The 27629-nt window shown below is 43.5% G+C and overlaps 1 protein-coding gene across 2 annotated transcripts in view; it reads right to left on the bottom strand.

The window, feature by feature from the left end:
* The window catches only part of FAM124A (family with sequence similarity 124 member A), a 54967-nt gene extending 28132 nt beyond the window's left edge, over positions 1-26835 (bottom strand). The window contains exons 1-2 of one of the 2 annotated variants that reach the window (XM_052786175.1): positions 26709-26835; positions 7261-7292 (exon numbers count right to left, since the gene is read on the bottom strand). In XM_052786175.1, coding sequence (XP_052642135.1) covers positions 7261-7292; positions 26709-26755 — 79 coding nt within the window. In that variant the 5' untranslated portion in view covers positions 26756-26835. Of the gene's footprint in view, positions 1-7260; positions 7293-16804; positions 17123-26708 lie in introns of those variants that run through there. The other variant, XM_052786174.1, reaches the window with a different exon arrangement.
* Positions 26836-27629: the final 794 nt, after the last annotated feature.

Here is a 27629-nt window from a genome sequence, read left to right as displayed (position 1 = left end):
CACTTACACCCCCTCAGTACAGAAATCCCAAGGTAGCACTAAGCCAGTAGGAAGTAATTTAACCACGGGACACACCATTTGGTGCATGCTAAATGATTCCAAAGAGCGCAACTCTGATTTTAATAAAGAGCAAAGATACATGGGTTACTCCAAGCTAAATAGGGACAGGAACTTCAGTCTCTACAAGGGGAAGGGCATGCTTGTGGTTAATGCGACACACTTGGCATGCAAAAATCAAATCTAGATTTGATTTCAAGCACAGTTACACATTCATTTGTGCATGTCCTTACACGTGGCTGTGCCTTATTTCTTTTTTATCTTCTCTTTCTGGCCACTAGCCATCTTTAGTCATGTCTTTAAGGGCACATTTCCTCTCTACTCCTCATGCTTCTAAATAACCACGTGCAGTAAGACCAACCTCAACATGCTATCTCCCTACTAGAACAGCATCCTAACCTCAACTTCTCGAAAGGTAAAAGTGCAAATAACAATATTAACTCAATATCAACATCTCCAGCATGGTTTCCAGGCAATGGTGCTCAGCAGCAGTGACAACTCTGTGCTGTTCCTGGCATAGGCAAGGGTCCATTTGCAGCTCCTGAAAATCAGGATGCATCATCTGTGGATGCTTGTGGATGAGACTGGGATGCTGGAGGGGCTGGGAGGGGGGATGGTGCTGTGTGATCAAATATCACCGCAAAACAGGAAGAAGTTGATTAAAAATTATGCAACTGAGAGGGAAATTAGGGACTGGAGAGCAACAGGGCCTTCCGATGTTGCTCTGGGCTGATGATTCAAACCAAAATACAGGAAATTCTGTTTAAACATAAGAAAAAACTTTTTTTACTGTGAGGGCGGTCACTCACTGAAAGAGGTTGCCCAGAGAGGCTGTGGGGATATTCAAAACACGATGGGACATTGCCCTGACCAACCCACTCTCACTGCCCCTGCTTTCAGCAGAGGGCTTGGACTAGACGATCTCCGGAGGTGCCTTCCAACCTCAACTTTCTGTGGTTCAGTACTATACTCTTCTATACTGTACGCAAGCCTTTGCTCCTTCACCGTGGTGAAATTTGATGACAAGCAGCTACATAAACATGTTTGGCACAGTCAAAGACTGCTAGGTGGCATGTAGCAATGGCATTTTCCTTCTTCACACAGCCACAGTGGGAAACAGCATTGCTCTTTACCTCTAGCAGCATAACACAGGCCAGACAAGATATGCAGGAGATGCTCACTATATTTTCCACAGGAGCTGACACTTCAGATCTCAGTACTATATAAAAACACCTGAATTTGCAACATTGACAGATGCTGCAGGCTAAGAGCTCTATGTGATTTGGGTCCAATTTCCTCTTCCATGTTTTCTCATACTTTAATTAGTCTTCCTTTTGTAATAACACCTTCTGGAAATGCAGCATGATGCTGGCAAGCCCACTGTAAACTGTTTTTACAATCGTATTTAATACAGCTTGTTGCCAGCCATTGTAAAAGCATCTCAGTTCTGTATGGAAATAAGAAACAATATACTACAGTTTATCTTCATATTGCAGCAAAAGACTATAATTGTATCCTTACGCTTATTAAATTACATTGTTTGAAGAAATATACTTAGAAGATAGCCAGTCCAGCAGTGCCTGGGTCAGAACCGGTTTGAACGAACCTAACTTAAAGTAGGCAAATATATTACAGAATCTTAGCTTTGTGACAGATTTTTAAGAGCCCAAATCAAGCCCAGCCCCCTTCCTGCTCCTGGTTAGTTTTCATCACCTTTAACAGGTAAGTGAAGGCAGACAGATTTTGAAATGACACAAGTAACAGGAAGCCATTTCTCTATATGCTATTGTTACAAGGCATCTATACTATAGATCCTTACACTCCTGTAGCTCCCATTATCTCTGCAATCCAGAAGGCTACATCTTTTGTTTTTTGTCAAAAGCTCCATTAGTGCCTGTTTTGACAGATGCGATCCCTCAGTCTCTGGAGTGTTTGATAACAAAAATCTTAAGAATTAGAAATGGTAGAACTTCTGAAGACACTGACTTTACTCTCCTCTGTAAAGGACCTAGCGCTCAGGCTGGATCTGACTCTTTTATTCAGGGGTATGTTTTCCTCTTCACGTTTCCTTCCAACAACGCTAACAATCTAATAACTCAGAGAGGGAAGAGGAAGATTCTTGCCAGGTAACATTAAGAAGCAGATGCCATGGTGGGGAAAAAGAGGGGAAAAAAAAAGAAGAGAGAGAAAGAAGCAAAACAGAAAGAGCAAAAGAGAGAGGCAGCACTGTATGGAAGTGGTGTGAGAACTGTCCTGTAACTGTGCCTTGGCAAGCTCCAAGCACGGATGGGAGAGGTGGCCTAACACTGACCCCTCACAACCTACCTGATGGACTACATCAGCACCAGAGTGATGGGTCCTCAGAATGACAGTGCATACAAATACGTAATTTCTACTTCTAATGAGGCCCTAACCTCACAGCTGGCTTCAAAGTAAACACAGTTACTCAAAATACAGCACTGAATCAGGAAAGAAAGGTAAGGCAGCTTCAGGAAAACGAAGGTTCACCTCAAATTCAGGGCAGCACTATCTTTGGGGCAACCATTTTTTTCTTATTTGATTATTGTCCCTTGGCTACATGCCATTAACTTACCCTAATTGTCTTTAATGAGAATTGCTAGGTGTCTAAAGAAGACTGGGAATAAGTCTGAAAGAAAAAGGACGTCAAGTAGGGTATGTTCAGGGTGCATACAGAAACACGATGTTTCAAGGGGCTTTTCATAAACAGCAAGTACTGTAGTGCTGGCGATTTCCCATTCCCCATGGCCAGATCCAGCACAAAGAGCAAACACCATGCAGGAAATAAAATCTACCACCCAAAGTGACATTAGGGCAGCCCATTTCAGCACACAGCCGGTACACAGAGGTAAGACACAGCCTTAGCACCTCACCCTGCCTCTGGAATCAAGAATAAGAGAAACCTTGCCCTTAGTAGCCCTCCATAAAGACTGCAAGTTTTGCACATGAGGATTCCTGCCGCTTGTAGAAAATACAGAGTCCAAAACCAGCCCAGGGAGCTGATGCAGATGACACTGACAAAACACTGAACAAATCCCAAAACAAAGATCTGAATTTATAGTAGCATAGGAACAGAATACCAAACAGAAAAAAAATTTATTAAAAAGAAACATGCTCAGTAACCCACGTATTTGTAAATCTGCCAAAATAAACTGTCTTGTGCTTAATTTTTAGAACCAGAAAGTGGGTGAAATTCCATGGGTTAGGAAGTATGCGCAACATGGAAATCAAATTTTAATACCCCAGCTCTCAGGTTCACCATGGAAGAATACGAACAACCTAAAACCACCCCAGAAGGACTCGGTCATTTCTTAGCTGCTAAATGAAAGGCAGGGGAGCAGGGGAAGGCGAATTACCAGCTTTCCTACTGCAAAGCAGGTGAGTGACAAGCCCTTTACCTCACTGAGACGCACAACATGAACCACCGTGTGCTACAGGGTTTTAATATCTCAAATGCTCTAAAATCCGCCACAAACTTGCATCTTATCCCATAGGGCCAGTTTTATGTTTCATTTACCGACTTAGCTGGAATGGTACAAACGTGTATCCAGGCAGCTCCCTACTGATTGCCTAGCTGAAAAATGTGGGGGTAAAAAACAAACAAACAACCAACACTCACTTCCACAATTATTTCTAAGACAACCTGGTTAAATTGGCTCCAGAGCTGACTAGGTATGGAATATTTCAAATGTGACAAATCACAAAAGTCTTGCTTCAAAATGCCCACTTCTGGTTTGAGTCTTTCTGAAGAGCCATTATCATAAATGCAAAGATTATGCAGAGGAGGAAACAAGCAGCCCCCATCAAAACCCCTCCTCCCTGGTCGAAAATCATCCCTGAAACACATAGCTCAAAGCAATTTGAAGGTAATTAAAATGTTGATGTGCAGAGACTGTTGCTTATTGTGCTGACCAACACTAATAAATTATTTCTTTGCGATTCTAACTGTCTGTATCCATATGCCACCTATGGTCTTTATATTGTGATATTATGTACTTTGGGTAAAGGTTTCTTCTGTGTGTGTAAAGTGCCTAGCATGATTCCCTCTCGTATATGATTAGGGTTCCCTAATGGAAATTGAAAACCGTAATTGAAAAGGTAATTGAAAATATGAACAAAAAGAAGCTAAATACGTTTTCTAGATTAATGAAGAGCACACCAATGGGCAAAACATCCTAATAAGACAAAGTATACCTCCTGCTACAGAACAAAGGGAAAAGTGGCTGTACACACCAGAATTCAGGGAAAAAAAAAAAGTCAACATTAATTTAGCACTTCTCCTCCTTGAAATCACACTGCTGAACCTTTCAAAGCTGTAATAACTCAAAATGCCACATCCAGCACACAGGTTTGCGTGGCCTGTTTACTCTGCTCCATAAGACAAGGCAAAGTGGCACACAGTCACCCTGACAACAGCCAGAGCCCGCACAGCAGATAACTGCTGCCTTTTCTTGCAGAAATAAACATGCCCTGCAAACTTTGGTACTCCTTCCCAAAGCACTTGCTGTACAAACCCACAAATGTTAGATGAATGCTGCCAGTAAAATGCATTTTTGGGTTACCCGAAGCTGGGACGCAAGGGCAAAGAAGAAAAGAACTGAGATGCTGCGTAAGACCCAAGGTCCAACCAACCCACCAGGCAGGACCCTGAACTGCTGAAGTAGTACGTTGCCCAAGATAACTGCTGCCATGTGCTTAGGCAAAAAAAGTACTAGAAATAACGCATGTACAGAATGATCCTTCCATTGCCATATTGAGGGATCCAGGGTTCCTCTATACTTTTGCATTGGTGCAAAGTCCAGCAGTTTGTTCAGCTGCTGTCATCGTAGGAAGTGATATAGGCAGCCGTAGTTAATTCACCTGCTAAACCTTTCTTATCCTTTTCTTGGCATGTCTGTGGAAAACCATTGTCCAGTGGAGTTCATCCAGAAATTCAGAAGATTATTCATTTATTAAACACTGAAATCAGAGCCTCATTGGTACCACCAAATAAGACCCCTATAAAACTAAATTAGCCTGTAATCCTTCTGGTTTAGATAAACTCCACCTCATTAGAACAGGAGCTTCAGATGAAGCAGCTGTAGGTAATGAGGATTCTTTGCTTTTTAATTTGCAGCAGCTTACTTTGTATTACGTTAGGGCCTAACAGCATCATTGATTAGACTGCTTTCTGTATTGTGAATGATAACATTTGCCGAATCTTTCCTCCTAAGAAAAAATAAAATGGCCAAATCACCTTTTTTTCCTAATATCTTTTCCCCAGTAATCTTTTCTTCAAATGCAATATGTACCTCCTAACTGCCAGCCTCCAACATGAAAGCGTTTCTATTTTATTGAAATTCTTTTACATAGCTGTTTCTGTTACTCTTGCACTGTCTGACCAAACTGACCACACAAGCCCCACAAAATGTGAAGTTAAATACTGCTACTTGTGAAGCTGTATCAATATAATTTGCCTTGGAAGCAGAAAAGAGAAAGGAGGAGACTGTCCTGTCTCCTGAACTTTTGTGTCTTTGCTGGAATGATAATACCTCCTTGTACCGACAAATTACTGGTGTTGAAATACAGCTGGAATCCCCACATACTCTGGACAGCCATGGCCAGCAAGCACTGAGGAGACCACAGTTAACAAGACACACTGTAGCTGCCACACAACCAAAAATTACCCTTACAAACAGCTCATTTAATAAAACCAGAGACCTACAAATGTAATTTGCTACCTTTATTTGTAAAAAGTGCAGCAGTCATGTACAGCTGGTACAGGATCAAAACCAAATTTTCAGATGAGAAATACTTCACTTATACCTTGCCTTCTGAACTTATCCGCCAAATAAGCACTTCTACTAAGCAAATAATTATGAGTCACTGCCCAAAAAATGAAGGAAGCTGGCAGCCTATTCCCCAAGCCATCACCCAAAATTGTGAGCTGATGGGGTGGTGGGGCACACATCTGGTGTAACCAGTCACGTCCAATATGCTTTTACTATCACAGAAAAGCTGATTGCCTGGATTTTGCCTCCGAATCATTTCAAAAAATATGTCTGACAGCGGGAATCCAGAAATCTATTTAAACAACAGAATTTAGGAAAAAGCTGCACTAAATTCTCTCAGGCACACACACGCACACTGAGCAGATGGAGGAAAGACAGCGAGCTCCCTGCTAGTCACATCAGCTCAGGAGCCAGACATTACGAACACTGTCTGATCCAGCTCTTTCTGAAATCAATAAAAGCCCTCTGCTGAAGACCATGGGAGATGGAAAATAACCCTCTCCATGCTTCAGCCAGAATGTGTGAAAGAGAAAAAACTGACAGCTTTCTTCCCCTCTGATTTTCATGGCGCTTAAAGATCCAGATTATAAAACACAATTTGTCATCTGTGAATTTTTGATCTGCTTGCTTGGCATAAATAAAGCTCACGTCTATGTGTGAATCAGGGAGACAGGCATCACCTTGCACTTTGACAAGAGAGAGATACTCGTAGCTGTGCGTGAATAAGCATTATTGCATTTCCAAGTGCTGTGGATACAGTATGTCCTACAGCTAAGGAAATGGTTGGAGTGGGTGGACAGAGGACTGAAAAAGCGCTCCTTGTTCCTTAAAAAAAATGGCCTTTTTGCACTGGTGAAAAAGAAGGAGAAAATAATCCAGACACCAGGATTCATCTTTTATCAGTTGGATAACCTGAAATTCAACTGGCTATTGTAAACATCTAGGAAGACTGTGACACTTACCAGAGCATCTATCATCTTTGAAATCAAAGAAACGCTTCACAGAATTTACTCTCAAGTGCTTCTTTGGCATCAGCTTGCAATAAGCATTCAATTATTCCTGTATCCTCCAGCTCTAATGACATTCATCACTGCAAACTCATTTGGCTGGAGGACCCATTCGCACTGGCCACACCGCCTCTACAGATTTTGTTCGTTCTCATTTTGACTTTCGCTGTTGTGAGCTCCAATATTCATGACTTTACACATGGCTCATATTTTGGTCTTAAGCATCCAATCAATTTAATTTTCTATACTGTTTCAAGACATAGATCCAAGAAGAGAAGGAACGGGGGCTTTACTGTGTCAAAGTGAACTCCATCATAACACTAGGTTGATGTTAATAAATATTAGCAACCCGAAAAAAAGAAAACATGAGAATCCATTTAAAAAAAAATTCTCAAAGTTATACTCACTGCTGGTAGAGGACATACGGCTGTACTCAGACCTGCAAGACAAAGATTTCAGTTAGACCATATTAAATCTAAAAGAGATAATGAAAAATGTACCAAATCTAACTCACACTGCATATTAAAATAGTTTAATGCCCATTTAGCATTATTTTTGTGCTAAGATAATAACTGGAACAGGTTTTGAACATGGCCTCAGAAAAACTGGCATCTCGCATGAATTTTGAAAACACCTATGTAGACTGAGTAAAGCAACTAGGGTTTTATCTAGGGGCTATTCATGCTACCTAACTTTAGGCATAAAAATTAAAGCTCGGAAGGCTCTCTACAAGGAAAAAATAGGTTGCTTCAGACACAGGTTAGGAGCAGAACTCTACTAGATTTTGACGCTGCTCCTCATCTTCCTCACCTCATGTCATCTAAATGCTGCTTTGCAGATTTTTTTTTTTTTTTTTTTTAAGAGAACTCTATTCAAAGAGCAGAATTTTTATTGTTGTTTGGTCACAACTGGCAGGGAAGACGCAAAATGAGTACCAAAATATAAACGTTTAGATGACAAAGTTTTTGCTTTAGGAAACCCTTTTCCTCTTCAAGACATCTCTCAGTAAAACCATACACCCATTGGTTCTCCTTCAGTGACCTGTGAGAAAGTCAGAGCCGTTAAGTATTTTGAGCAACAATGCAATTAATTTTGCAGCTGCATACAATCCCAAACTCCTGAAAACCCCATTCTGGGCTGCTTAAAACATGGCACATTTATGTCCTAAAGATTCAGAAATACTAAGGTAAACCAAATATGCCATCACTGAATATTAAAAAAAAAATTCATCTCCACTTCTGAGGCCCTGCTTATGACTTCCAACTGCTTGGTTTTGGAGTTCACAGTCACACAGCCTCCACTCCCCCACTCGCCGGGTCCCCAAACCAGACCCCACTCACTAGAGCTCTCTGCCACAATTAACATCTATCTCTCATGTATGCCCTGCAGTGCCCTGACCGTAACAGGCAAACTGCTCAGGGAGCCCTAACACAGTTCTTGGATCCAAACCTAAATGCTTGTTTTATATAAATACTTGCAACAAGTTTGCAGTATTGCTTTAAATTAAAAAAAACGTGAGCCTTGACTCCTAAGATATTTGTCTGGAAATAGATACCACCTAAGCATATTCTCAGGATACCTTCATACTCTAGGGTCTCAGGCATCAAAGGGAATAAAGGACATCAACCCAACTTAACTACAGTGGCCACTTTTGATTTTAGTATGGACATATCTCTGCAGCAGAAACAAAGCAATTAGTCATCCCCATATCTCATAGCCTCGTGCTTAGCACTCAGTATTCTGCCAATCAGATGCCAAGACTGCTCGTTTAGGTGAGAAAGACCACGAGGAACTACCCCCAACTCTTCTTGCCAATCCTGCTGGACCGGTGAAAGATGACACAATCTGAATTTTTCACAATACTCGTTAAAAAAATAATCCACCAATGCTGTCAAGTACTGTGAGGTTATCATAGCTTTTTCAAAGCTCTGTGAAATGCTGGGGAGAGAGATGCTGGTGGGGGCTTGCAACCCTTTCTCGCTCCCTCTCCTTTACTAAATGCGGCACCCCCAGCCACTTTGATAACACCAGGGAGCAAGGGACCATCTTTGTCACGTGTGGCAGAGACCACAGCATTAGGTCATCAGCGGACCCTCTCCGTCGCCCCAGATATACCTGCTGCACAGCACATGGACACACCGCTGGTCCGGGAAGCGATGCCAGGGGCTGGCTGAGTAGTGCCTTGTGGGCCATAAAGCTGCATGGTATTTTCAGCAGCAAGTCACGTTGGTATCATTTGGCACCGTGTGTATTTGGAAGGGTGTGAAAACTGTGTAACACGTCACTCTTCACAAGCCCAGAGGCAAGCAATATACATCCAGCTGCCTCCAAGCATCCCAAGCAAGGATTCATTTAGTCTGCCCTTCTGTTTGAAAACAGCCCGGGGCTGTCCTTCAGTGTATCCCTGTTCAGCAGTTGGCAGCTAATTCCATATGAATCTGCACTGCTTGTATTTCAGATAGAAGCGAGACAACATTTTGCCTTTTGCTTACTGCAAGTAGAAGCAGCTTTCTATTACTTTGCGCTGTTATTTTATTATCCCAAAATGCTGCAGGCACATTATAGGACATGGAGAATTAATGAGTCCTGAACCGAGGAAGTGGCAGTCTACGTACAGGCAGGACATGAAAAATGAGACAAGAGGAAAAATAAAAAGATGGGGAGTGAGAAAGGAGGAGACAACAGTGTGCTTGGAGACTAATTGCACAGACACATTTTAATAGGCTTTAGAATTGTATTGGGGGTTTTTTGTAATTCTAATATGGTTCAAGCTAATATTTAATTCATGTTTGTTGCATAACTGACATACACAGAATTAAAAAAAAGGATAATTAAGCTCACAGGCTTATGTCAACCTCAGATGCCAAAATAAGGACCGTACCCTCCCTAAGCTCCCTCTATAGTCAATAAAAAGAGAGGTCTGAAGCGTGTGTCTCCCTAGCTGCTGTCTAGAGATGAAGCCCACAGAAACCACATTCCTAATGTAGGACCCTCAGTGACATGCCTAAAAGCAAATTCAATGAATTTGAGTCTCTCTATGTGCTCTCAGGGCCAACCCGAATCACCTTTTGTCCTCCCCCCGACTCCTTCCTTTCTTAGAATTTCTCTGTCTTGAATCTAGTCCTTAAGAACAAAAACAACAGTGTTAGTAAAGTCCTTAATATTTTCAAAACATTAGCACAAACCATTCAGATTCCTGACAGGTGCTGGTAAGTGGCTTACTAAATGCCCCCCCCCCCCCCCCATAGTCAGCTATTTAGGTTACTAAATTCTGAAGTTTCTATAAGTCTTTTAAGCTTTTTAGACGAGTATACACAACAAAGATTTCCTTTGACAAGATCATGCATTAGAAAAATTAAGCACTGAAATAAACATCTCCTGGGTCATGTAGACTCTCTGGACATCAAGCAACTTCGTTCCTTCCCATTCTTTCCATCCTTGTTTTAAACATCCAGAGTATCAGCTTCTATCAGTTCCCTTGGATTTTCCCATTAGGATAACTCAAGAGTAAAGCACTCATGGGCTTTAATGGTGACAGACTGGGGCCATACTGGGGCTCAGAGGTTCCAGGCCAATCACATGGTCTTGCAGCAAGCTATTTCCTCTGATAGACATTACATTATAGATAAAAAGGAAAGAGACATTCAGGACAGAAACTGAACAAATGGAGGACTGTTCCCTTTATAGGCACATAATGAGGAAAAAAATGATCAGAAAGGGTATTGAAGCAGTGGGAGGCACTGAAAAGGAGGGCTTATCACTCAGTCAAAAGACACATCAGGCTGCAAAGAATCTGTGCTCAACGGTCAGCCCGCCAGCAAAGAGGAGCTGTAAGGATGTCGAGACATTAAAATAGGAACATAGAAGCTCGAGATAAATGTAGGACCTTGATTTCTATTAGTGCCGTTGAAGGATAGGGACTGTGCGTTATCTGAGAGTGTAAGACCATCAGGAGCACAAAAGATCCTGAGCAATCTGCCAAGATCAGCGTGCCCTACTCATCGCTGCTTAGGAATACAGAGCCTCAAAATACCCAAGAAAGGGAAATAGCCCACTGAATACCATCAAGTAGCTGCTAGCACAACTTGCATTTACTGACTATGGTATATAAAACCACTCTAAACCTGTTTCTTTGGGTAAGAAGCACGGCTATGCTGTATCTCTGGATCACACAAGCAACATAGCTACACCAGCATTGCACTGTGCTTGGGTTACTTTGGCACGCTGATCAGCCGTGGCACAGCATCACGTTAGCAGAGCTACAGCAGTGACACCTACGGTAATAAACAAATACACTCAGGAGAACTGCCTGGGACTGAGGCCAACTGCCATGAAACAGTCTGCACCTGTACCATTAAAACCTCTCACCTTCCAAAACAGACTGGCAAGTGGTCTGCTGGGAACGGTCGCCGGGCCGTGGTAACGTGGTAAAACAGGTCCCTGGCCCACGGTAAAACACACCCAAGAGTCACACGGCACAGAGCTAGATGGCCCCATCCAAACTGATGCCATCAACCATGTTAAGTATTCAACAATATGTACAGCTCTGTCCCGGTGCTCAGGGACTGCCCCCATGCTGTTCCATGCACTGGCACGGCTGTAACTAGGGCTTCTGAGCCAGGCAGCATCTCCACAAGGCAGTCTGCTGCGTAAAACGAGCACGTTTATTCTAACACAATACTACACCGCGATATGCCCAAGGTCTCCATTGCCAGGACACCCCCCCCCCCCCCCCAAGTGAAGTCATGGAAAGTTTCCTAGCTCTTCTGTTGTCCGCGTCCTTCGCTTGCCTAGGACTGACGGAATGGCACCTGCTGCGTTCACATTCCCCTGCCTTCTCTACCTAGAGTTGTTTCAGATTTCACCGTTTCGTATTAAGATCTGTATTTAACAGCTTCTTTGCCTTTCCTCCCCCAGAAAGTGCTCCACGGGGCACACGGGAGGATTTTGTAGCAGTTAAAGCACACCACACAAGTCAGAAGATTTAGCTTTGTAGCTCTGTCTTGGGTTTCTTCTCACCAAATTCCTGCAGGTCACATTACAACCTGCTTTGCTAAGATCAGACCAATGCAAATCCATTACCTTCATCGTACTTCCACCTGTGTAATCAAGATGACTGCAATGGAATAACTCAGAGCCACTTGCCTCAAAATGCCTTGCTCTGGATTTCTAGGAGAGTGATGAAGTCAGATGATGGATTCCCATCACTCGGCTCTAACTACTGCACTCAGGAGCTTATTACCAACAGCAGCGTTTGAGATTTTTATATTATTTGAATGTCGAATCTGAGACAAGTTGTCTACCTTGACACATCTGGAACGATGGATATACAGGAAGTGAAAGTCAGCAAAAGAAAAAACAAAAGAAACCCCAAGGTAAAAACAGGCCTTAAAATAGGTCTCAGCAGCAGTGATTTGTATTCCTGAGTCTCTCATCGATGGATGATATATGTGACAAGAGACCGACATGTCATATTGAAGGACTACCATCCAGATGACAAAGTGATAAGTGTGGAATCCTTTTAAGCTAGAAACATGTGACATGATAGCAACCTCTCACCCCAGTAAACCATTCAACTCTTCATTCGGTAATTTAAGCAACCCTTTCTGAGGACACACATGAATTACGATATTCTTAATACTTGTACCCTTAAGTAGGGTATACTCTCTTTTTTTGTAGGCTGCCTTGACTCCTATTAACAATTGTATTTTCACACATTTTACAGGACTGCAACAAATAAAGAAAGGATTTTTTTGTCTGCTTAACAGATAAGGTAACGGGCTGAAATAATTTTTGATTTGGCTAGGATCACACAAGCAGCTAGTGACAGCCACAAGGAAAACCAATAAACAAGTATATCACAGTCAAAAAATTAACATAATCTCTGCAAAATTAATTTGAGGGACAGAACCACAGGAGAAAATGAAAAGGAGGGAACAACCCCTCTGAATAATAACCATAACCAAACAGTAACGGATTTTGCTAAAAGTATGTTAAAGATGGCTGCTGCATGGTGCAGTGTCCTAAGCTTCAAACATCTTTTGTTTCTCTGTTTTGCAGTGGATTTCTCTATATATTGTTGAACTGTTCCTTCGCAGTTGCCTGCTACCAAAGAAATGGTATCATTTCCCTTCTTCCTAAAATTTGTCAAATACTCAGCAATTAACTACTAACTAATTCAGTTTGCATCATCAATATTTAGGTTGTAAACTTATTATACAGAACTCCCCCCACCTTGTACTTCAATAATGTCTCCCCACTTTCTCTAAAAAGCTTAATAAATTATTTGAAATATAAGTGGAAAAGATGCAAATTCAAATAACTTAAGTTAAAAGTTATAACTTCTCAAAACTTTAAATGACTTCAAAGTGAGGAAGGAGAAAACTAAGGGTTTAGGCAAACTTTGATACTATTAGTAAGCTAACGATTAAAGTGTGAGCCCTTTAATACATGGGCTCTTACAGCTGTCTAAGGGAATGAGTGAAGTTCTGCTGGGAATTTTCACATATATTGAAATCTTCACTAATGCCAGCTATCTCACTGAAGTCTTATGGTCAGTTAAGGGATATACGCTTGATAAACAGGAGAGAGCATTCCTATAGAAGTAATCCTTGAACACAGCTAACATGACCAAATAAAAGTTTAGGAATAAAGAATTTAAGACTTTAGGTCCGAGAAACTACCTGTGTTCCACTTTCACTATGTGTCAGTCAGGATATCAGTCCCAAATACAATGAACTCAGCTGATGCTTTGCCCTTGACATCAGTGGTAGCAGGAATCTGTCTCTTTGCTTCAAAATTACAAACCTAACAACTTCTAAAACTGTCTTAGGTTCTCATCTTCAGTGTTTTAGCCCCCAAAACCTTTGCTTTGCTATTCAGAGTAAGGATAGTGAAATTACAGTATTTCCATGGCCTGTAAAGCCAAGAAAATTTGAAAGTGAACATTTCTGCAACTCATTTTCAGTAACTTTGTGTTAATTTTTCTAGCTTTTTTTGTGTTTTTCTTTACAATTTGTCTACAGTTCTTGAAACATACATACTTCTCCCTTCAATTTCTTTCTTCCTCTTGTTTTTCCCTCTTTGCTTTCTCATCAAAGACCAAAGAAAGACCATTTTCTTCTTCCTAAAATGTCAGGTTTTATAGTACAAGTCCACTACTAAAATTATTACCAGAGAAAGCTCTCTGTCTCCCATACTTCTGGGCTAAAAGATTTCAGTAGCAGATAAAATAAGGTTTTTATACTAAAAAGCCCCCAAAACACATTTCCCAAGATGATACAATTTGTACGGGCAAAGTCTCTCAGACCAAGGATGGTCAAACTCTTTCAAATCTCATTAATAAATAGCCAATATAAACTAATTGGCTTATATGTTCTACTCCCTTTATTTAGGTACTTGACACCACCAGCTCAATCCATTCTTATTGGATTCAGGAACTCAAAATACACTATTTTTCTTCAGCAGCCTTTTTGCCAACCCTATTTACCGAGGCAAAGGCAGTAAGAGGAACATATTTTCCAACATATTAGGAAAATGAAGGCTTCAAACTGTAACCGATCTTGCCTATAGCACAGAGTTTTGAAACGTTAAGGAATATATGCCCCACAGAGTACTTGATGTATTCAATTGGGTAGCTGCTATAAGCAGCTCCAGCAGTACAGGCTCCGTGTAAGAGCTCACACATCGTTACATATGATCATCAAGATGACAAGGGCTTGCAGTGCCTGGATTTACTACAGTCACTCTCCACTATTGTTCCCTGAGTGACAGAAAGGGACCACTTGATGTAAAACTGTTACTGAATTACTCTGACAGTTGTCTCTCCTTATACTTTCAGAGGATGACAGCTGAACTTCAAAATAGTTAATTAATTTTTTTTTTTAACCATTGAGTAATTGGAGAAAAAAGGAAAACAGCTCAATTTAGCAATAGCTATGATGGGAGTGAGACAAAGGGAAAAGCAGATCTTCTGGTAAGAGGGAAAAGCAAGTGCTGTGAACAGTTGGTTTGGTGAGAAAGCTGAAATATAAACATTGTGAGAGAGACATACGCAACATGTTTATCAGACTCAAATAGCTGCTAAACAGAACTAAAAATAATAATTGAAACACAGAGACCCATTGCTTTTCAAAATAAACTTCAGTGCAAAGCACTGCCGTTATTAATTGCCATATGTCATTGTTAGAATTCCTCAGGCTCTTCCACTAACCTACACTTTCCAGTGTCAAGCCGGGGACAGGGATGCTTCAGAGAATCATCAGCTTTAGCACCTCATCAACACCAGGCACAAGCAGCTGCCATGCTGGTCACTGAGGTCTAAAGGCTAATGTCACCAGCTGGGTCAAATCCTTCCAATTGCCCCTCCCAAGGAAACCCAGATTTTTCTATTGCAGATAAACACAGCAAATTCAGAGTGACTTTGAGCTTTGAACTAGTTGTGAATTCACTGATTATTTTGCCTTCCTTTTACCCAAAGATGAACTAAAACCCTGTTGTCCAATATCTGGAAAGGATTTTTTTCCTTTAAACTCACGTCACATAAAATATTTTAAAACTTTCACTGTTAGGTGGGCGCACAATACAAGGTGATGGAAAAAGTCCTTAACTTCTCAGACCTCAAAAGAGATTAAAAAAATGATTTGAATTAATAGCTGGATGTACGAAAAAGATTACCGTATTCCATTTCCACCTTTTAAAAAAATTTGTAATATTGTTACTTCAGTTTTGGTGCTGTGCACCTGACACCACTTTGCAAAGAAGAATTAGCTTTCCAGTTTTGCAACAGTCAGACTAGAGACCAAAGGAGATGCACCAGACGGAGCTGGGAGAAAAACAACTGGGAAAGCAAGGAGGGAGGAGAATGAAGACCTAGGAGAGAACAGTATTAATGGGAGCGGGCAACCTCCTTTTGTCCTTCTGGAGCCAGAGAAGGAGCACAGGGTCGCTATCATTCCTGACAAGGTGACACGGCAGCAGCTTGTAGGACGGGCTGGAAAGCGCTTCCCTCTGCCTCCCACAGCAATGGGCTGAAGGTGGGAGCTGAATGGGGGATCCCATGGATCATCCTTGCAGCTCCACGATCTTAGGAGAAGTCATCCAGCTAACGAACATAGCACACCTCTGGCAGCGGGGTCACGAAGCCAGAAAAAAAACAGTCGTTCTCCTTGACTCTGACATGACACTTACAGGTTGGACAACTACCGGCAAAGTTTCCCGCACTTCACAGGTTGGTATGACGGGTGTCAGGACAACCAATTTTGGGGTGCCTGCAAATCTACCCTGCTCTTGCGCATGTCTCTCTGATGGCGCTTCTAAGGATGGTCAGCTCTGCCTGCCTGCTGTTGTCCGGACAAGGACAGCACAGGTAGCTGGGCACGCTTCCAGACTCTCCCCAGCACCAGTTATCCCGGGATACTGGGACGCTGCGGCACCAAGCTCCCCACCGAGGTGCCCACAGCCCCGGGCCCCACCGCTGAGGCGGCACAAGGTGCTCTGCAGCTCGAACTCGAAGCCCACGGCCCCGGCCTCTTAGGATCTTCCTCCCCCTGTGGAGGAGGAGGAGGAGGATGGGGAGCCTTCCCCTACTCAGCCGGAGGAGAAGGTAAACTCCCCGCGGCTTTCCAAGCAGGCCGATGCCCGGCGGGCAGGAGCGCTCCCCGTCTCCCCCGGGGATCGGAGGGGACCCCCCAGCCCCGGGGTGACAGGGGGAAAGGAGAGCCGGCGCTGAGGGGACCGCTGCCCGGGGCGCAGTCCCGGCTGTCGGCGGGAAGCCCTGCCCCGGACGCGAAGCCGTGACCCTCAGCCCCAGCCCCGCCGCCGGCAACAAGTGCAGCCCCCCCGCCCGGAGCCCAGGAGGGAGCTTCGCCACCACAGCCCGGTCCGGGGAGGAGAAGGTAAGACCCCCCCCCCGCCACACCCCCCCCCCCCAACCCTTCTCCCGCCACTCACCCGCCCGTCTCGGCTCCCGAGTCCACGCAGTCGTCCTCGCCGCCGGGCTGCTTCTCCATGGCGGCGGCGGGTGAGGTGAGGGGGACTGAGGGAGGCGGGGGGGGCTCCGCGCCCGCCCTCCCGCTGCCTCTTTGCCGCTCCGCCGGGTGCGAGAGGCAGCGCCGGCCGCCGCCCGCCCCGGCCCGGAGGCCGGAACCGTTCCTCCGGCCCGGCCTCGCCTCCCCTCCCCGTCCCCGGGCGGGGCGGGCACCGAGCCCCCCTTCCCCTCTCCCGCCGCGGCGGGAGCCCGCTCTGGAGGGGAAGGGGCCGGGGAACCGCCTGCCTCCCCCGTCCCGCAGGGGAAAAAAAAACAAACCACCACCTTTCAGCCACGCGTGCCGACAGGCCACCGCGCCCAGGTGCTCGTATTTTAGGAACTACCTCAGCACCTCCGTTATAAATCGCTTTTTTCCAGCGGGAAGAAGGGCTGAAAGGCGCGGCACCCGGCGTCCCGTGGAAGTTAAGCGACGGGCGGCCTCGTTATCCACCTGGTTTTGGAGCATCCGCGGTTACAGCCTCTCCTGTGAGGGGTTTTCCCGCGCTGGGCTTTCCCCAGGCTCCCTCAGCGCTGCCTGCCACTTGCTCATGGCACCGAACGCAGCCACTTTGAAATTACTCGCAGGAGCGGGCAGGGGATGGTTGTCCAACCCCGTGAGAACTTCTGTCATGACGACGAAGAGCAGCGGGATGCAAGAGGAGAATTTTGAACGCTGCCCGTGAAGGGCTGCTGATGTCAGAAAGCCTGCCGGGTAGCAGGGCGGTCGGACTCGGTAACGTGAGGGTGCGGGGAAAAGTTGTGGGTGAGCTCCGACGCTCTCTGTTTCTCCATCACTCACATAAATACCACTGTTCACCCATGTAGATTTCGCTTAGCCAAAAAAAAAAAAAAAAAATCAGTCTTTCCTTAATCCATTCGGTCATTCCGGCTGTAGCAGGTTCCAAGAAGAGAGGGCAGAACGGATTTGTTAGCTTGTGGCTCCAAGCTGGGAGACCGGCACCCATGTCTCTCCTGAACGAGGTTCAAAGCGCAAAACTGGGAGGTTCTGTGTTCCCCACAATCTAGACGTTAGGGCACAGTTAAAAAAATAAATCTACCCCAGACCTGGGAAACCTCTTCCATTAATGTTTTAGGGAAAATGTCAGCTTTGTTGAATTGGGATTTTCTCTTCAAAAATCTCGAACAACTACCAAATTTCTGTCAGCTGCAGGAGATGGCCACTTGCAGAAAGTCATCAGAAGTAAAAAAAAAAAAAAAAAAAAAAAATCTTTTTCTACCTTTCATTATTTGTGCCTTACAAGAAAGAAGAAAAATAGCAAAAATCTCAACATTTGAGACATAAAGTAGACCGGGATATAAAAATATACTGCACAAGGCAATCTTACATTGGCATAAGAAGTGCTAAACTCGTTTAGTTTGCCACCAGTACATTTTTAGATATGTCTACATTGCATGGCAGTGATATCCTTCATTTCAAGATACATTCACGCTTGCCAGTGGGCCATCAAGCTGCACAGAGTAGCACAAATTAATACTAGCATCTAACGTGGTTTAACAGGCTCATGCTGGGTGAAGTTCATGCCACTGTTGTTTCTAATAGTGTGTGGCCCTGGTTATCTAAAATAATCTGGATGTGGGTAGGACCGTTGCGAAATCAAAAGAAAGGCGAACACCTCAGGAAGAGCTGTCAAGGTGTTGTTAGCATATTGTAGAAACAATGAGTGGGCGCCAAACCCAGAAATGCTTATTATGAAACTAGTGAATTCCCACTGCTCTGCTGTGGAGAGACACTGGGCTCACGTGCAGTCCCGCGGCCTCTCAGCATCACAGAAGGTCAGTCCACGGTGTGTCTCCAGTGATCTTTAGAGGGAACTTTCAGCCTCTACTATTCATCAAGAATTAGAAAAAAATCATTGTATAGGAAAGTTGGTGTTTAATCTGTTTTGAATATCTGGCTAGGCTTGCATGCATGTCATTTTGAAAGCAGATAAATGATTTTTCAGTTTATGTGGAGGATTTCACATAAACATTCCCATAAATATAAGGCTTTAGGTACGGAATAAGCTCCTTTAATTACAATCCCTCTTCTGTCTTTCCCCCAGCAAGTTGCTAAAAGCTAGTTTGGACAAAATGCTATAAAAAGTGCTCATACAGAACAGTCCTGTACAGGCACCTCCAGAGTAGCCCAGAATGTATGGGAACAAACTCTTCTATCCTTTGTCACTGGTAAACTGCCGTCTAAACCAATTTACTCACAAAATTAAATGCATGTGCTTTCTTTTAGGACTGGAACCAAAATGCTGGGCCTGGCTGTGAAAATAACCGTAGCATGAGCTGGTTCTCAGCTTGCTAATCTTTGAATTGTCATATTCAGGGTAAGAGGCATTAATGTGTTTTTAGACATAGTGTGTCATTAAGAGATTCGTCCAAGGCTAGAGAGAGGCAAGACTGAGACAACAATTCAGTACACCTTGATTCCCAGCTTGGGTCTCTGTTTTGGGTAAATGTTTATTCTCCATCAACTGCAATGGCCATGGAGGACGCTGAGCCCCCCCAAAAGGAGGTATCAGTAGTCTGCGCTACCAGGACTGGACAGACCTTGCTGTCTCGCTGATTCTTCGTCTACACACATGCATTCATTTAGTTAGTGCAATGGTGCTTAAAAGCAGGTCACTTCCATTTGCTTTTAAGTGTGATTTCAAAGTGAAATAGATTGACTCTAGCCACTGTTGAACTGATTTAAGATGTAACCAAACCTCTTTAAATATTTAGAAATAGGTTTAGTTAAATTGATACATTTCTGTATGTAAAATTTTAGGTGGTCAGCTAATAGATCTTTTCCATCTCTTGGCTTTTATTATTCTAGTTAGTTATATATAAGCACTGGCATATGAGAGGATCTGGAATAGATTTTATGCTGCATTTAAGATTAATTTATTCCATCTGTCCCAGGGAGGGAAAAAGGAAACATTCAAAGGAAATATATAATTAAGATAGTAAGTAAAGCTACCACAAACTCTAGGCTCTCTTATTTATATATTTGCCTCATTTAACTCTGTTTTATTCTGGTCTTTCACATAATTATGGTGAACAGGAGACTTCTCTGCATTAAATTCCAAGCATTTCAGAGATTTTAATGAATGAGGTGTTAAGTCCCAGCCTTTACTTAGATTTTCTCTGTTACCTGTGCTTCACATTAGCTCCTCTGTAGGGTTTGTTGAAAAGAGAAGTTAAGTTTTAATTACTTTCTTATACTTATGAGGCTGTAATATCAGTTTAAAGATAACGGTGAAAATATTCCTAGGTTACATTTCCTCAGATTTCAAGCCTTTCATTAAATAGCATTTCATAGCAGTGGTCACAAAAACTCAGACACAAAAAGTATCAGGAGACATCTTCAAAGATGCCAAAAAAGTAAAGCACTTTGTTGTCAAAACCAAACACTGAGGACATGAAATTAATGCTAGTTCTGCAGAAAGTTCTCTTGCTTCTAGTTGCCTAGGGCCAGATCTAAAATAGGACTTAAGGTACTTAAAAGAGGATGTAAAGCGATGACTGTATTCATATCTGTTACCACGATAAGTCCTACACAGTGGCTAATTAGGAGGTGTCTGCCTTCCAAAGGAACCTTTCAGTGTGCCTGGTGCTGTACGTCCAGGTTGTACAAGGTTAACCATTTTAGCTCCTAACAGTAAAGTTAAGCATCACCTAACTGCAGCCTCCAGCTGCTATAACCTCTGTCCTCACAGAAGCAAATGGAGGCAGCAGGACCTCCTCCTCATCCCTCACATAATGGTCTCAGTAACCGAAAACACGGTGCAGGAGAGCGATAGCTGCAGCCTCGAGCTGAAGAAAGGCAGAGTGGCAAGCCGAAAGATGAACCACATCAGATCATCCATGTGCTAAAACAGAGGAAGGAAGCAAAAGCATCAACTTCCCTGAGGAATGCATACCTGGATTCAAATTTCAGTCTCTTTTCTGCTCCCCGAGTTCTGCCTGCTAGGATATCATCTTTCCAACACCAGCCACGAGGATGGAGTGTAAGCAGAAGAGCTTGAGTCTGGCTCTCCAGCCCAAAGAGAAGTGAGCGTAAAGAAGTGGCTGTTTTGTTCATTGTCCCCTGTGACTGTCCTACCCATTCTGGTATGACAAGATATTTCTAGCTTCTCCCCTCTATTTCTTTCTATACAGTGGCCGAGCTTCACTGTAGGGTGGGGAGAGAGGAGAAAAATGTGTCCTTTTTTATGTGACTGAAATTCCGGTGATAAGGACTCTCTGCTGGGGAAAAAAGCACTAGATTCTGTTCTTTTCCTGCAGCATTTTGGATCTCTCCCTTTTTCTGTGCAATTCCAAAAGAAAAGGGGACAGAGGCTGCTGAAGTTCCTTCTGGCATTATGCTATGAATTAGAGAGTCCTCCTAGTTTTCGAGGGGCAGACCAAGAACCTAGCTTAGCAGAGGATTCAGTACCGTAGATGGAGAAATGACAAAGATGCTAAAGGATGGGATTTTTCATTCCCAGCTAAAACTTCAAAATGAACTCTAACCATGCTGTCTCCATCTTCTGGTACCTGACTCTGGAGGCAGAATCTTGCCCCTAATAAGGGGTTCTGGCTTCCATTCCTGGCACTTTCCATCCCACTGTAGGTGTTGCAGTGATGAACTTCTCAGTTTACAGGATCTGGCATTTATAGAAAAGGTTTTTTCCTTTAGTGGTCCCAGTGGAAATTAGCACTTTGCAGGTCAAGACCTTGTTAACATTCACTACTGGACTTAAGACACTGGGTTGTGGATTAAAAAAAAATGGAGACAATTGCAGTTTTGGAAGGAGGAGGAGAGTTACGGCTTGGCACGTGGTTCAGTCTTCATGCTAGGTCAGCCCTAAAAGGCTGACTTTCAGACTGGTAAATGTTGCCAAAATATTTGTGGCAGTTTCTCACATAGACTGTTGGGTTGTTGGGTTTTTTTATGGGTTATGATGAGGTCAGTTTCATTTGTGGTAGGTCTCAAGCCAGACACTCAACCTCCTAAAATTCTACAATTTTGAGGTAAAATACAACTATGCAATAAAAAGCTGTTTCTTCAAAGCACTGAGGCAAGGTTTTTCAGTGGAGTTTAAGGGAGTTTGGTTCCCAGGTCCCACTCTTTTAAGTTTCATTTGAAAACCCTAGCATGCACACTCCTACCAAAGTTCATGGTACAGTGCAGCAAATATGTATTTTATAAGCAAATTGCTCTTTTTTACTTGAATTCTAGTATATTAAAATTTTTATTGAAAACTGCTAGCACTCAGTAACAACTGCTATAAAAACTTGAGTATTTGGAGTCCTTTTCTGTATCATCCTGAAGCCCAGAACTCAATGGGAGTACAAGGAGCAGCGGAGCTGCACCCCATCTCTGGGCAAGCGTCTGTTTGGAGGCTTGACTAAGCTGGGCATTGGAAAGTCCTTTCCAGGGGAAGCAAAGTCGAGGTGACTCTGTATCGTGGACTTTAAGGAATTAGTCTTGCCCTCACGTTGCAAATGATCCCATTCAGCCAGATCTTTTCAGTGGATGTAATCCGTGGGTTTGCTGCGTGTAGGTGCCAGGATCAGCACTCAGGCTTGGATTTGAGGGCAGTGCCTCTGTGCCAAGCAATAACGAATCGGTCCCCAGGCTCTGTGAGTGGACTGATCGGTACTGACATCCTAGATAAAGCTTAAGAGGTGAGCCTTTGCTCCAAACCTTGACCCAGCCCTCACTGGCATGAGGGAACCTAGAAGAGCTTAGCACCGGTTTGGACAGCCCTGATGGGGAAAGCCTGGTGTACAAAGGCTACATGCCACAGTTATGTGAAGGGATGTGGAGGTCATGCAGGTGAATTCCCCTTTTTCTGCTCACCAGCTGCTGGTTTTAGCACTGCACCTCTCCTTTGGTGCCCTGCAAGAGAGAGTGCACCAGCAAAATCCAAACAAGGCCATCTGGGACTCCACTGGGACTGGAGAGGTGCTTTCAAGATCTCAGTGCTGGATATAAACCTACAAATTTGCACATATTTCCAGGTACTCTTAGCCTGCTTGGCCAGAGGCTACTCTGATCTGTGCTGGCCGATGGATGGAGAATGTAGTTGTCTTCTGTGGACTTGCTGAGTGAGGGAGGCAATGCTTGAGCTAGAGCCTGCGTTAGGTGATGCTCAAATGTTTGCTTGGTTTCTCCCTTGATGGAAGTGTTAAGACTGTATTGAAACACAGTGGAAATGTTTCAGTTGTCATGTTTAAAGGAGTGCTAGCAAGTGTTGTGTGGTGCCACAGGTGTGAAAAGTTTCCGGGGAAAGCAGACAACAGACTTGGTGTCACTTTTATGAGGTCAGTGAGACAGTTCTGGCTTCTGGTGAGCGTCCTGAGCCCTTCGCATACACTCAGTGAATGATCATCATATTCACAAAAGCACTCCTATGCTGGTAACCATGGCAACTCCTACTAAATGAAGTTTTTAATGAAATGGTGTGCTTTACAAGACAGAGGAAACATTTTCAAGGACCCATCCTGTACCCACTGGTGTTCAAAGAGGAAGGATTGAACCCCTACGGCAGCAGCAGTAAATATTATAGCAGCTTTTATATGTAGAGTCTTCTGAAGGGGAAAATGGTCTTCAGGTTTTTTTTCCTTTGCAGCTAGTCATGACAGTAAAACATTTTACTCTGGAAAGCAGCTACATTTGAAACTGTTGGATCTCCAAGGGAGATTTTATTTCTTAATTGTTCTACCACATTTTAAAAAATCCAGTTTTGAATTACCTGTGATATAAATTTTTAATCATAAGATTGACAATCAGATGGTCCTATTAGGTTTAAAAGTTTTTACTAAAACTCTTCATCCAGCAGTTGTGAGTTTCAGTAACTGATTCATCAAGCGAACAGCAGGAATGCCTGTTTTATGTGTAATCTAAGCCATGGTAAACATAGTGAAGTAGATCACAAAAATAAAACTTAAATTTTGCTAGAAGAATTTGATTCTGTTTCCACTTCTGAGATCTGTAAACGAGAGTAGATTTACTGGTGTAGAGGGAGATGTTAAGGTCCCATTTGCTCTGGCTGGTGTAGGAGCTCCTGTGTCCAGTGGCTTTGTACAGCCTTCCTTTCGCCTCCCTCATTAGACTGAGGCTATAACTACTCCTTTTACTGATACGGTGAGAGAAGAAATGTTAAAACATCCCTTCTCTCATGCCAGGAGCAACCTTGTATATATGATGTCTCTACCTGTGCTGAGAATATTAGGAGGCAACTATTGCCAGTGAATTGTGAGTCAAGAGTGTTTTGCTTCTGAGGCATCATCGCTGATGATCAGCGTGGGGAGAGGCAGGTGCGAGGGAGAAATCGTACTTGATATAAATGTGTGCTTCTATTAAAAACTGGCAAGGACTGAAGGTGGAGTCTTGTACAGGAACCTTAGAAAGAACATCACTGGGACTTAAAAGGAGGAGAAACACTCTGCCCCAACATATGGGTCAAGGCAGTTCTTTAATGTCCTCTGACAGCAGGCAAATCGCTGAAAGCACACAAACCATCCCTGTTTTCTGGTTGATCCATTTGTACCAGGGTGGCCTTTTCTGAGAGCTTACAGATCAAATTAAAGGTCTGAACTAAACCTGCAAACTGCATCATCCAATGACCTGCAGAACCAGGGTGTCTCATACTTTTGCTGGCAGCAGAGCTCCTCAGCGGCTGATACTCAGCTAAAGTGAGGCTGCAAATGCTGCCCTTCTCTCCTGTCCCTGCCCATGCCTGCCCACCTCCTCATCTCCACGCTACCTGGAGAATTGGAAGGAGCTGATCTGACTGAAAACCAGCCCAGCCAAAGAAAGAAGTGGTTCGTCTTCACCCGAATTAGTTTCCCGGAGAGACTCACCTTCTGCTTGCACAAACGCCAGCAGCAAGAGAACAGAGAGGGACAGAACAGCATGGCAGGCAGTGCGTGGCTCCTCCAGGGCAGAAGACAGGACCACAGCAGCCCGGGCTCAATTTAACTTCAGCTGCTGCTCTCAAACTGCACTGAAAGGGCTGCAGAACTATAATTGGGCTATATAAAAATATGAAGGGCAGAAGCTTGGCCCAAAAATCCATTAGCCAGAAAGGATTATTAGGAAAAAAATTTGGATGCTGTTTCTGTGGTCTGCAAGTTTTAACTGAAAATTACATAACTTCTTTTGGCTTGTATAAATCAACTTTAAAAAAATAGCTTTGATGTTTAAGAAGCTCAGACATGTAATAGCTGGCTCTGGCATTTTGCAAGAAGTTCATAAAATAGCTTAAGACCATTAGTATTTGTTGCTGTAAACTCATTCTGTAGCTTGGGAGCCATCTGCTTATCTCCGGAGTTTATTGCCACCCATCTACCTTAGTGTTTTGGATGGCTGCCCATCACCAGAGCGTGTGAGTGGCTTCCCTTCAGAAAGCAGTGCCTCCCGGATTCCCTGGCTGCTCTGCAATCTTCTTTTATTAGAGACTATGAGAATAGTTGTACTAGGTCATATCCAAGATCCATCTAGCCCAGTATCTGTCTCATTCAGTAGCCAAAAGCAGATGTTTAAGAAAAGCGTAAGGACAGGGCAAACTTCTAATGATACTTCCCTGATTTATCTCAAGATGCAACTTTGATATTTAAGGCAGCCAGGGATCATAAGTGTATGAAGTGGATCAGGGCGTAGATATGCTTAGCCCACCTCTGGTTGTGGTAACAATTTGACTATGAGAATATGTGGCTGATCTTGTGAATGCTACACATTCTAGTAGTGTTCTAGTAGCATCACATAGCTAGTGATGGGGGAAAAATCTTAACGAAACAGGAAAGCAGTTACACTCTGATTTCATTCCCCCTGGAAAGCTGCACTGTATAAGTGACAGAGCATCTAATGGTTGTTGTCCTCAGCTCTGCTATGCCTCAGTCAGAGTTTTGCGATGTAGCAAAAGCTTCTTGGAGAATCTGCCAAGACCTCCACACTTGTGGCTGGCAGCGTTACTGCCTGGAGCTGTCCTCTGGTGACTCGTGGGTATCAGCCTGTACACAGAGGGGTGGTTATGTCCTCTCTGAGTACGTTGGTCTGATTTGACGGGGGAAAAGAATTGTCTGGAAGAATAAAGGTAACAATATCAACCTCCATGGAAGACGCATCAAGAGACAACGTCCAACTATCGAAGTTGCTAACTGCACCTCTTCGCTCCAAGGTGTTTGATGCGCAAGCCAAAGCCCAGCTGCCCGCAAGTGCAAGGAAACTCAGCTGGATTTAAACATTCTGCCTTTCAGGAACAGGAAGGCCTTGTTCATAACAATAAGATTGAAATGAAATTATGCTACAGGATTTGGCCGGGCCCTGCACAGCCCTGCCTAGTCCCACTGGCCCTCTGCCTTGTTTTCCTTGGGCCACAGCTGGAATAACGGTATCAGTCTGGCTTCTCTGTTGTGGCAGAGGGGAGGAGGAGGTCTAAGCTCTCATTTCTCTTCTCCCGGTTAATTTTACTCCTTCCCATAAAATTCCACGTGGCCGATCTGCTGGGCGTACAGGGGCTGTGGGACCCGGGGCGGGAGGGGTGCGCTGCAGTAGGAAGCCCCATACCTCAGGAGAATGCAGGAGCAAGCAAGCTGTATTCAAACTTTAAAAACCCACCAACTCTTAGAGATGAAAGGAGAAGGCCTAACTGTTATTGTAGCCACTGTTACACCTACTAGAACAGATCTCTTGGGAAAACAGTCACTGCCATAGTATAGCAGGTAAAATCTTTGTAGGGTGAACCTGGAAATATTTATGCAAATAAAAGCATTTACTCTAGTAGTCAGGATCAGGTGTTGCAGCGCAGATGGAAATGAAGTAGAAAAAAGTCTTTCTAAACTTACTCTTTTTGTCTGCAGATTGTTGGATTTTCCCCCAGACTTGGGCCCATGCAGCTCACTGGCAAATAGATCCTTTCAGAGAGCCCAGATGGGCAGTAAAAGGATGACTTGAGAAAAAGGTTTCCAAAAGCTAGTCTCAAGGCACCTAACATGTAGCAGCTAAAAGAAGGACAGTAACATGTGCAAGACACTCTTAATCCAAATCCCAGTAATGGAGTTACACGATAGGCTGCAGCCTCTTGCCTCTTAATTTATAAAGGATCAAGTGGTATTAGAGCCAGTCAGCTATGCATCATAAAGTGCTCATCACAGCATGTCAGCATGTAAAAAAACGCCACTCCACAGAGAATAGGGAATAAATTAATCATCTCTCCTTCAAGTAGCTATTCAAGGAAGCTGATCAGCATGTTCTTGTCTGTGAGTGAGGAATGTTGTTTATGCTCAAAGAAATGGTGTGTGACTTTCATGAGACGGTTTAGATATGGATTCCGGGCAAAATAGAAATGCATGAAACCAATGAAACAGTTATGTTCATTGTCTGAAAATACACTGTTAATCTTAACTCTAAGGCAACACTATTCATTATTTTTATCTGCCCAGCAAATGGCACTAGTATGTAAAAATGTTAAAATTCATTTTGAATATACACACCCTTTATACCCTTATATGTGCGTGTGCATGTTGGCATTTCTGGGACTACTTACTATGGCCTAATACTGCATACTATGTTGTGGATCTACATAGTATTTTTGGAATATGCACTATGGACAGTATTCTGTGTTTGGAGGACTGATCTCATAAATAGTTCCTTTTCAGATATTTTCCGTGATAATGCTATAGATACAAGGGCCACAAAAACCCTTAAGAAAAACATAAGAGAAAAAAAAAAAGTCTAAAAACTTGTAAAAAATTTATTCCAAGGCT

Source organism: Harpia harpyja, chromosome 4 (assembly GCF_026419915.1).
Source record: "Harpia harpyja isolate bHarHar1 chromosome 4, bHarHar1 primary haplotype, whole genome shotgun sequence".
Classification (NCBI taxonomy): Eukaryota; Metazoa; Chordata; class Aves; order Accipitriformes; family Accipitridae; genus Harpia; species Harpia harpyja.
The sequence above is the reverse complement of the archived record's forward strand: the minus strand, read 5'-3'. Positions and strand labels throughout refer to the sequence as shown.